At 44.0% G+C, this 12,093-nt stretch overlaps 1 protein-coding gene across 1 annotated transcript in view; it reads left to right on the top strand.

Moving 5' to 3' along the window:
* Positions 1–957: 957 nt before the first annotated feature.
* The window catches only part of MEIOC (meiosis specific with coiled-coil domain), a 50,206-nt gene continuing 39,070 nt past the window's right edge, over positions 958–12,093 (top strand). The window contains exons 1-4 of the mRNA XM_063127950.1: positions 958–984; positions 2,395–2,523; positions 5,819–5,979; positions 9,195–9,299. Coding sequence (XP_062984020.1) covers positions 958–984; positions 2,395–2,523; positions 5,819–5,979; positions 9,195–9,299 — 422 coding nt within the window. The remainder of the gene's footprint in view (positions 985–2,394; positions 2,524–5,818; positions 5,980–9,194; positions 9,300–12,093) is intronic.

Here is a 12,093-nt window from a genome sequence, read left to right as displayed (position 1 = left end):
CTGTAGTGAATTTTCCCTGCAATGATAATGAAGATCCATGACTTAGGTCCATATTTCTGTGTGGTTCATCACTTTTATGGCTCAGTCCATGGAGGCAAATGTGCTGTGATAGGATGGCAATTTTGGGGATTTCCACTGTACAACAATATGAAATCACGAGGATCCATTTTTGGGTCTGTGGATGTGACTTGTACCCAGTCCAGAGTTGTCCCTTCTACATCTCCCCTCCTCCATGGTCAGAGGAACCATCCAATTCATCAAAAATGTATTTTTCAACCTGTTCTGTTCTCTGTACCCTCTTCCCCCTCCCCGTTTCATGAACTGTATTTATTCACTTTTTTTTTTTTGAGCGGGAAAAAAGGTTGAAGTTACTCCTAGCGCCTTTTGCTTATCACCAGGTGAACAAACCGATTTCCCGGCTTCTCATTGGGCAGGCAACGCCGCGTCCAATCGCATGCAAGGGGGCCTCTCCGTCTGAGGGAGTGGGCGGAGAGAAAGAACGGAGAAGATATGATTGGTGCGAGAACAGCACGATGCATAAATTAGTCGATGCCAAATTTGGGAAAAGAGGTGAGCCGTAGGAGCTCCTGATTGGTTCATCTCTGCCAGGAAAGACGATGATGACGCGGCGCGGTCTCGGCGAGGGGGAAGACGAGATGGCCTGGGGCGCCCTCTTTTGGTGTTCCTGAGTTCCGTACCCTCGTGATTGATTACATGTCTTCAGCGTTGAAGAGGACGTGGGGGAGGGTGCGAGGGAAAATAGCGGCCTTTTATTGGCTGTCTTCTTACCAGCGATGGCCAATGGCGTGGCAGAATCAACAGTGAGGGCGGCGAATCCCTGCGGGCTGTCTCCTTCCAACCACCCCACCCTCCCTCTGCCTGTCAGGCCTGGTAACGGCCGCTCTGTGTTTCCTTTCTCTGCGCCCCCTGTAAGAGCCCTTCCCGGCAGCCTCGGCCATGGCGGGGCCCCCACGACGCCTCTCTGTGGGTCCTGGTTCAGCTTGAAGAGGGGGAGCGAGAGGCGCCCTTAAACCTGTGTAGGGAAGAAGGGGATGGAGGTCAGGGGGCGGGGAGCAGCTGCCTGAGAGGCGGGGGGCCGCAATGGCAGCGCGGCAGGTGAAGGGGGGGGCGAGCGTTGGGGGAGGGGCGCTGCGAGCGAGCGGTGCGTGTGGAGGAAACTGACGCGGGAGGACATGGAGCTGGGGGTGGGGGTGGGAGCGCAGCGAGGGTTGGCGTGAGGGGATACCGGGAAGGGAGGCCCTGCTGAGTGGGAAGGAGACGCGGAGGCACGGGAAACGGAGAGAGAGGGAGGGACAGGGAACGAAGTCGTGAGGGCAGTTGGACTTCCAAGGGGTGCTTCCCGGCGAGGCGTTTTACTTCGCCATCACGTTGCTTCGTTCACGGAAAGACGATTCATCTTCCACCTGAAACCCTCCTATCTTTCCCCTCCTCTTCAATCCTTTTTCTGTTTTTTACCATGGAATAGTCGTTAATTAAGAAAAGATGGAATTGCTGCACCTTGTTAGCACTAGGACCCCTCCATCTAGAAGTACCCCAGGTGTGTGAAAGCTAATGAGGTAAAGCAGCAATTCAGAGAAAGGGATAAACAGAAGAGCATAAAGATTAGAAGACAAAGGAAAGAAGCCTAAAGAATAGAAGAACTTGGGGTGCTTTCAGATCCGCCTGGCCTAGCATTACCAATCAGAAGAAGGCATTATGTAGTAATTCCATCTTTTCCTTAAAAGGGTTTTCTGCCACAAGGAAAAAGACAAAAGCAGTGGAAAAACACAGCAGGGTTACAAATGCATGGGCCTCTATAAAGGGCTCCTCTGGAACCAGCTTGGGGGTCATGGGCTGTGAAGCCTAAGCAAACAAACAGGTAGAAGATGTGGCCAGAGTGTGAAATTAGCGGAAGTGGCAACTACATATCACTGGAATACCAGAATTATTGGTTGTGTTAAACTAAGTTTGCTTGTTCAAGCTTTCTCTCAGTCTTCCTGCTACTTCACAGTAGGCAAATCTAGTGTTCCTTCATGGAAAATGATTGGCTCAAGTGACATTGGTCTATATTTTGAGGTGTAAGTGCATATTTGAATATAAGCTGGTTTTTCTTTTTAAAGGGTCATTCACTTGGTAGCACAGAGTTGCCCAGATTTAGGAAAATACAAAAGTCACTCTGGAATTCTTTCCCTATTCATGTACTTTACTTTGCAACAAGCATCCTCGACATGAGGAAGAAATTGTGGAGTGTGTGTGTGTTTAAACTCCTGAAACAGCATAGTGGAGTGTGTAGGCACGCCTAAGAACTAAAATAAATAAATGAGATCAGTGTAAAGCAAACAATTTAGGTGTGGGTTAATTGTTTATCTTTCTACTTTTATTGTTTTGTCTTAGCCTAAAGTAGCTTTCAGAGGCACCAGCAGCTATTTGAATAGTGCAGAGTCCAGTGGAAGACTGACGGATGTGTTCAATAACGTTATCATGACAGGTTGCAGCTCCTTCTATGATTGCTACAAATTGCAGGTTCAGTCAGTTTTTTTTTTAACTAGTGATAGAGTTTTCCTTCAGAAATACACGAGAGACTAAGTGTAATGAAGCATTTTGTGGCAGTATGGTTTTATTTGATTATACTGATTTCATAATAAACATTGCATTTGAAATGCATTAGCAATTGTTCTCATGTGATTTCTGTATCTGATAACAGGGTAATATCTAAAGTAAGTATCACGTTTTGGATCTGTTTACACATTTATTATCCTGGCTGAATTGCTCCTGCCTTGCTCTACATCTGCATCATAAGATGATATCCCAGAAAGCAGCTGTCTGCATATAGTCTGTCACATCCTGAAGAGCTAGAAAGGATTGGAATTGGATGAAACACCTTCCCTCTAATTTGCCACTTTCCCCCATGTTTTGTTTTCATGTACTGTTACTCCACTTCTAAGAGAGCTACATGAGAATTGAACATACCTTAAACATACTTGTTTGGTATAAACAAAAACAAATATAACTTAAATAAACAATGATGTGAGTTTTTCTATTCCTGTTTTTGAATGGGAGATAGCTCTATTGATGTGTTACTTCTTTAAGGAGGTCAAAGTGCTTCCCCACCCAGGTTCTGTTGAGTCCCAGACTTCTTTATTTTCAAACATCAAGGTACTCTCTCACCCAGGTTCTGTTGAGCCCCAGACTTCTTTATTTTCAAACATCTATAGTAGAAGTAACAAATACTTCATGCTCCAGGTTCAGAGGCAGTATGCCACTAAATACCAGTTGCTAGAATGGGGCGGGAGGCAACACTGTGGAAGGGCTCTCGCTTTCATGCACTGTTCGTGTGTTTTTTGGAAGATCTAGGTGGCCACTCTGTGAAACTAGATGGATATTTGGTTTGATCTAGTAGAGTAATTATTATGTTCTTGTAATGCTGCAATAATGTCAACTGTCACAGTAAGTTACCTATTGTACTAAGCACTAGACAAATTGGATATTGGGCAAGCAGAGATCTAATGGTGATAGCCCTGCCTTCTGATGGGAGACTGGAGCGCATTGCCCTTCTGATTCCATTTTTAAATTTATATGGACAGCTGAAGTCCTCACCAATTCTCTGCCTCTCAGCTAGCCATCTGGTTTCGGTGGATCACTTTTAGACATCCTAACTTAAGGAATTTAAAAGAGGCCAAGTATAATGGATCAACAGTTTTCATGGCCAATGTGGTATATAAAGGTATTTGCATGCTCAGCAAAAACAACAGTCTTGTATCTTAAAGAGTAACAAATTTATTATGGCATGTTATTATGGTGTCCATGAACGCTTGTGTCATAATAAATGTGTTCGAATTAAGGTGCCACAAGATGCTGTTGTTTTTACTGCAGCAGACTAATAAGGCTAGCCCACTGGAATCTGTAGCATGTTCAGATGTACTACTAATCAGGTCTGATACAGCATGTCAGTATTGCAAGTGGATGGTTTGTAATGAATTTTATTACTATATTTCCTTTAAACATTTTCATATTCTCATTCAGCCATGAACTACTGGTATTGGGCAGGTCTTGTCTTTGCACTTATAGTTCCTCAGTGGTTAGTACAGGTAGTTATATAGGACTAACTTCATGTTTCTAAGGCACCTAAAACTTGATGCTGGCATACAGAACTGGAAAATATTTCCAGTTCCTATTTTAAATGACAAACAGGTTCAAGAAAAATGTGAAATACTTTGCTAATTAAAATATTTTATATATGCAAATATATGTAGACCATATGCTTTGCATGCAGAAGGTCTCAGGTTCAATCCCCAGCATCTCCATGTAGGGCTTGGAAGGAGTCTTGCCTGAAAATGTGAGCTGCTGCCAGTCAGTGTCAACAATACTGGGACCAACAGTCTGACTCAGTATAAAGCAGTTTCCTATGTTCCTGTGTAAATGGACAGCCATGGAAATGGAACAATCATCTTAGCATTTATTTATAATGCTTTATTTAAAGCATTTTACCCTGCTTTTTAGCCAGAAGGCTCATACTGGCTTGCAAAGGTTGGTAGTGAGATAGTCCCTGCCCAAACTAAAATACATGACACACAAGGAAAAAAGGATGGAGAAGGGAGGAGGGGGAAAAGCAAGCTGAGCTATCAGTTCTCAAAGTTACAGTTCTTATAATGACCAATGGACATGGAAACATTTCAGGCAGGTTTATGAAATGGCTGATACCCTGTGAGGATGAGTATATATATTGGTTTTCATCTTCATTGGTCTTGGACAGGTGCACTTCGATCTTGGACAATGCAATCATGTGTTTAATTTTTGAAAAACAAATCTTCCTAACATGGAATCACAGGGCCAGGAGAAGCTTTGCACAATAGAGAAAGAATGAGTTGTGTTCAATTCCGTATACATCTTTCTTCATGGTGTAACACATGCAAGGTTGACTTATATAAAGTAAGGCATGCAGTGCAGCCTCCATTGTTGAATGTGGTCTTTTATTCCCTGGACAGCAGATGTCTTACATACAACCTGTTCGCATATGGATTCTGTTTGCTAAATTGGGATCAGATGATGATATTGTTCAAAGTGCTGTATAATAGGCTTTAGCTCAGGGATGTTGAACCTCTTTCCAGCAGTGGGCAGGGCCAAAGGCAAAAGGGGTGAGGTCAAAAATACCATCACATTTTAGCTTAAGTCTTAGGAGAGGCATTTCCACCTTTTAGAATGGGGTGAAAACAGGAAAAGCCAGGAAAAGGTGGGAGGGAAGGGCATGGGGCTATCTGGGGAATTTAGGAGGGCTGGATTTGGCTCCCATGCCTGAGGTTTTGCACCCTTGCCTTAGTCTTAACAAGTTTAAATTCTCCACTACCGGGCAAAATCCTGCTGAACTGGATCAACTATAGAAGCCTTTTAACTCTCAGAATTAATTACTTACAACTACCTCAGTTATTAATTTAAGAACATATTTTTACTCTTATGTCCTTACTTTGTTAGAAACCTGAAATCAGATGTAAGATGTTAGAACATTTTCTTGGAATTGTTGTGGAAATAAATAATCCTATGAGTTTTAAAGCAAGAGTTGGATATTTATGTGTCACATAATGCCTTTGCTGAGGCCAAGTAGGATCAGGAAAGCAACTTTCCCTGCTCAAACTGCCTAATTACCTGTATTGAGTAGTATCCCTTTAGCAGTGTATTATTAGGCTGCATTGCTGAACCTGATGGTCTTTTGGCCCTTTACAACCAAATTATTCTCAATTTGGGAAACTAGTTATGACATTTGTGCAGTACAATAACATGCTGATTTTTATATTAATTATCTCTTCTTGTATTTAAAATACAGAGTGAAGAGAATGTAGACTTACGGCAGAATTACAGTGCTTCACTTTCTACAGCCTCTGAATGTTCAAACCATGCAGATTCTTCTCTTTTCTATGTCCCGTGGTCTACATATGCAGATGATAGTAAACAACCCCCTAGTTCTCAGATTAGTGTAAAGAACAGGTACATGGGGCTAACTATTAACTCACCAGGAAAAGAAAATTATATGGTTTGTTTTGATTATGTAGTTACTAATCTCTACAAGACTGAAAACTACAAAAGAATTTTTTTATGCAATAGTTTGTAGATGGCTTTTCTTCATGGTCAGAATCCATCGAGACTCTATGGGCCTGTTCAGACAACATGCTAAGCCATGGCTAGGCTGCTAACCCTTTTGCAGCAAATGGTTAGTGAGTGTGTTTAAACTGTGGTTATGTAGCCACCATGGTTAGGAATGGTTCATACAACATGCTAAGCCATAATGTTTAACTCAAAGTGCTTAACCACCATGGCTTAGTGTGTCATCTGAACAGAGTCAGAATCTGATATCATCATGGCATATTTTCTCAGGTCAGGTTGACTAGCAACTCTGTAATTTTTTCACCTTCTGATACAGAGTATGGCTGTGTAACTTCTTTAATTATCTGTATCGTTTTCCTAAATTGTTCCCTACATTATGCAGGTGTCCTGGTATGGGCCACTTTGTCATCTATTTGTAGCATACTTTAGTCTGGGTAAATGTGAAAAATATAGAGAGATGGGTGAACCTTCCAAAGTTCTCCTTAGGATTTTTCTGGGGTTTTCAGAAAAAAGCGAAGAAGGAAGCTCAATAGAGTAACGGTGCATTGTGGACTATGCAGGTATTTCAAGAGCTCCTGCAGTTGCAAGAATTGTAATGACTATACCGACCATAGTCCACCACACACCCCATCATGCTGTAATGTAGTCTGCTGTTCCCCATCACTCCATTAGTTTAGTTTAGGTGGAGGAAAGAAAAATGCTTCTCTCCTTGCCTCCTCTTCTGCACACAGATAAGGGAAGCAGGTGAGAGGTGTTGACAAAGGGGTGATAGAGATGACTGCAGGATGGGGTGGGGAACAGATTTTGATGCATGTGGTAGGGGAAGTTTCAGCTTCACATCTTCTGGCATTGCTAGTTATATCTAGAAAGGGGTTAATGTGTGGGATATGTTTTAGGGCAGAGGGTTTGATATAGACCTTGAGATCTCTTCAGCCCACTAAGGCCTTCTTTACATTAAGCAGAAATCCCACAGCATTAGTGGGGCTTTGTCTTCTGGAGTCTTTGCGGGTTTACAGTCAGCACAATGCATGCTCTCTGCTCCTTTTGTTTTTGACGGTTCCTTCCCATATGTTTCATTTATACAGTCAGCAGTTGACACTGCTATATTGCACGATTTAGATTTATTATTGCATTTTCAATGACTTATAACCCCTAGACGCGCACACACACAAATTTCCGTAAGTGAACAGTCATGAGCACATGATTAATACCTCATGTAGAGACAGCCAAAATCTCTTTGAGTTTTTCTTTTTACCAAGACTTGCTTCTTCCTTTTTGAGCATTTTATTATGAAGCTTTTATTGTGCATCCATGATTGCTCATTCACAGTAGTTTGTGGGTCCCTTACATGGCATCCTCCTCCAGGGCATCTCCCATGCTTTACAACTATTATTGCAGGGTTTTTTAGATAGAGGAAAATGTAGTAGTTTTCTGAATGGCGTTATATTTATAGCATGTAATTGCACAATTCTGCTATATCTCAGTACCATCTAGTAGCTGTATAAGGAAACATAGGCAGAAGGGGGGGTGGAAACATGGAAAAAAGCATGTGTATAGGAGCCAAGCTTAATATCACAAAGAATCTGGAAGCAGAAGTCCCCAGTAAAGATGCAGTACAAAAGCCTCATGTAGAAAAGTCCTTTGACAGCTTGTTCAGTGATATCATTATTCTATATCTTGTGGATATGTTTGCTCTCATTCACTTTGTTTTCTATTAATAGCTAGGCAGGCAATCTTATTACTACTATAATACACAAAAGGAAGCACAAGACACTGCTGAATGAGTATTAATTAAGATTAGTAGCTGTAACAATTTTGATACGATATTTTGCAATCTAAGAAATTTATGTTTTTGTTTAAATACATTACATTTTGAATTTTTTTTGGGAAGGTTGAGCATGGAAAAAAGTATTCCTTCACTGAAGGTTTCAGTTGATTTATTATATTTCTGTAATTTCACAAGAAATGGCAGTGATGAGCTCCCTCAATTCCTCTTGGAGTTTGCTTACAAAAATGGTGAACATATTACATGAAGGCTGAGTCTCCATGCAGCCAAACGTAACTTAAAATTGACAAATGATTTACCATGTGTAAATTTCATCCATCATTAGCAGTTAGGAAATGTTATTCATACTACTCTGTAGGGATTCTTAACTGCAGGGTGATAGGATGCATCTTGGTGTACATTTTAAATTCTCTGAGAAATAAGATTTGCCAGTCAAATTCCTGGATATGAAACAGGTATTTGGGTACTAGGGAGCCAAAACAGTCAACTGGATAGAGAGGTTTGGATCTTGGTTCTTCATTTTCCTTTAATAGATGGGGCTATGTCCCCAAGGTCCATAGCCACATTTTTATCTTCCTGACCATATTAACTCTCAAATGGCCTGTCAACATGTAAGAACCAGTTACCTAGGGTGGTTGTGGGCATTAATGCACTAGAGGCATTCAAGAGGCAGCTGGACAACCATCTGTCAAGTATACTTTAAGGTGGATTCCTGCATTGAGCAGGGGGTTGGACTTGATGGCCTTTTAGGCCCCTTCCAACTCTACTATTCTATGATTCTATCTTTATGCAACAAATTGTGGTTCCAGGCAGTGGTGCAGCTAGGTAATTTTACACACTTCTGGGGGTGGGGCTTTAGATGGCGTTGTATATTTCTTCACTTGTGAAGTCAATGACTAATGTTTCTCTTTCTCCAACATCTATTGTTCTATGCTTCACAACTGCTTCTACATTTCCTTATGTGTTGGAATGTTTGCCAAACCTGTTAAAAAAAAATCTGAGCATGAGCAGTTGTGCATTTTAAGTTCACTTAAATCATAGAGCCATCAAGACTACAAGAATAAAATGGAGTTTGCTTCTGTTGCCCTGATGCCTTCATCTTCTATTGCTCTCTGGATGGTCATGGATGGGGGAGGGCACTGAGCTGTAGGGCCCTGGACTTCAGTCCAAGGCCTAGCCATAGCTGCACCACCAATACACGCCAAGACATGTCATTACATCTTGTGTCCAAATAGCAAGATTGACCAGAAAAGTAAACTTAATATAGGCAGAAATTCTTATCAAGTACTTACCCTATTTTATTTGTCCTTAGGATACAAACAGAAAGAAATGACTATGGCAGTGAAACAGACTTATATGGACTGGTGTCTAATATCTTGGAAGAACAAGATAAATCACAGCCATATTTTGCTGAAGGGTTAGTACTATATTGAACATAGAATAGTAATCTATATATGCCTGCCCAAGATTTGAGATCTGTTGGAGGAGCTCTCCTCTGTGTCCCATCATAGCGAGGCATAGACTATGGTGAGTCATCAGAGAGGGCTTTCTCTGGCCCGGTTCAGATGACATGCTAAACCATGCTGCTTAACCACAAAGTGGTTAAGGGAATCCTTAGCCATGGTTTAGTATGTCGCCTGACACACGTTTCCCCTAACATTTTTCTCTGTTAACATTTTTGTGGTTAGGCTGCCAAGCCACATTCTGCAATGTGGTTTGGCAGCCTAACCATGGCTAAAGGAGTCGTCTGACACGTGTCTGTGGTTAACTGGCAAAAATAATAAAGCCCAAAGTATAGGCGGACGAAATTGCTGCGGCTGCTCTATACTTCGGGCTCCATGCCCATCGGGAGAGGGGGGGCTGGGGTGATGGCGAGGGATTTCAATTTAAATGCCCATCGAGGGAGGGCGTGGCTGGGGGAGGGAGAGGGATTTTAATTTAAATGCCCATCGGGGGAGGGATTTTAATTTAAATGCCCATCAGGGGGTGGCTGGGCTGGGGGGACAGTGAGGGATTTCAATTTAAATGCCCATTGGGGGAGGGCGTGGCTGGGAGAGGGAGAGGGATTTTAATTTAAATGCCCATCAGGGGTGGCTGGGCTGGGGGGGGATGCGAGGGATTTTAATTTAAATATCCATCGGGGGAGGGGTGGCTGGGGGAGGAGGAGGTATTTTAATTTGAATGCTCGGGGGACGTGGTGGGATTTTAATTTAAATGCCCATTGGGGGAGGGGGAGGGATTTTAATTTAAATGCCCATTGTGGGAGGGGGTGGCTGGGGGGAGGGGGAGGGATTTTAATTTAAATGCCCATCGGGGGAGGGGTTGGCTGGGGGAGGGGGAGGGATTTTAATTTGAATGCTCGGGGGACGGGGTGGGATTTTAATTTAAATGCCTATCGTGGGAGGGGGTGGCTGGGGGGAGGGGGAGGGATTTTAATTTAAATGCCCATCGGGGGAGGGGTTGGCTGGGGGAGGGGGAGAGATTTTAATGCCCATCAGGGAGGGGGTGGCTGGGGGAGGGGGAGGGATTTTAATGCCCATCGCGGGAGGGGGTGGCTGGGGGAGGAGGAGGGATTTTAATGCCCATCACGGGAGGGGGTGGCTGGGGGAGGAGGAGGGATTTTAATGCTCATTGTGGGAGGGGGTGGCTGGGGGAGGAGGAGGGATTTTAATGCCCATCGGGGAGGGGGTAGCTGGGGGAGGAGGAGGGATTTTAATGCCCATCGGGGAGGGGGTGGCTGGGGGAGGAGGAGGGATTTTAATGCCCATCGGGGGAGGGGGTGGCTGGGGGAGGAGGAGGGATTTTAATGCTCATTGTGGGAGGGGGTGGCTGGGGGAGGAGGAGGGATATTAATGCCCATCGGGGAGGGGGTAGCTGGGGGAGGAGGAGGGATTTTAATGCCCATCGGGGAGGGGGTAGCTGGGGGAGGAGGAGGGATTTTAATGCTCATTGTGGGAGGGGGTGGCTGGGGGAGGAGGAGGGATTTTAATGCCCATCGGGGAGGGGGTAGCTGGGGGAGGAGGAGGGATTTTAATGCTCATTGTGGGAGGGGGTGGCTGGGGGAGGAGGAGGGATTTTAATGCCCATCGGGGAGGGGGTAGCTGGGGGAGGAGGAGGGATTTTAATGCCCATCGGGGAGGGGGTGGCTGGGGGAGGAGGAGGGATTTTAATGCCCATCGGGGGAGGGGGTGGCTGGAGGAGGAGGAGGGATTTTAATGCCCATCGGGGGAGGGGGTGGCTGGGGGAGGAGGAGGGATTTTAATTTGAATGCTCGGGGGACGGGGTGGGATTTTAATTTAAATGCCCATTGTGGGAGGGGGAGGGATTTTAATTTAAATGCCCATCGTGGGAGGGGGTGGCTGGGGGGAGGGGGAGGGATTTTAATTTAAATGCCCATCAGGGTGGATGGGCTGGGAGAATGGTGAGAGGTTTATTTTTTTTAAAAAAAAACCTCACTTTTCCACAGGAGCACTCCTGCACTGCGTTCTGTTAAAAAGATACATTCAAAATGGCATCACTGACCTGCTCTGTCCTCCAGGCACGTCGCGTGCATGTAGAATCTCCCAATGGGCATTTAAATTAAAATCCCTCGCCGTCCCCCCAGCTCTGCCACCCCTTCCCCCTGACGGACATGGAGCCTGAAGTACAGAGCAGCTGCGGCAATTTTGGCCGCTCTATACTTCGGGCTCTATTATTTTTGCCCATGGAGGACTCAGGTGCTGCACTTAACCCTTTTGTGGTTAAGGCAAACTTAACCACAATGGGGTTAAAAGTGTCGTCTGCACAAATTCTGCATGTGGTTAGTGTAACCACTGCTGGCCATGGTTACATTAACCACAAAACCTGAAGTGTTGTCTGTTGTGGCACCCCAGCTGTGGAGTGCCCTCCCCTTGGAGGCCCAACTGGCGCCAGCCTTATTTCAGCGCCAACTTGAAAACATGGATTTTTAACAAAGTCTTTGATGGCTAAATTCACCAAGGTTGCACATAGTTTTAATTGTTTCTATTGTTTTTAAATTCTATACTGGTTTTAGCTTGATTAATGGTTTAATTTGTTTTTAGCTATGTGTATTTATTGCTTTATACTGTTTGTATGTTTTTAGCTGTAAGCTGCCCAGAGATCCAAGTGATATTGGACAGGGTACAAATATTTTAATTAATAAATAAATCTGTACATAAACACATGCTGTATATGCCCACTTTTCCCATTGT

The sequence above is a fragment of the Elgaria multicarinata genome, chromosome 1, assembly GCF_023053635.1.
Source record: "Elgaria multicarinata webbii isolate HBS135686 ecotype San Diego chromosome 1, rElgMul1.1.pri, whole genome shotgun sequence".
NCBI lineage: Eukaryota > Metazoa > Chordata > Lepidosauria > Squamata > Anguidae > Elgaria > Elgaria multicarinata.
Note: the sequence above shows the minus strand (reverse complement) of the source record. Positions and strands in the feature narration are given on the sequence as shown.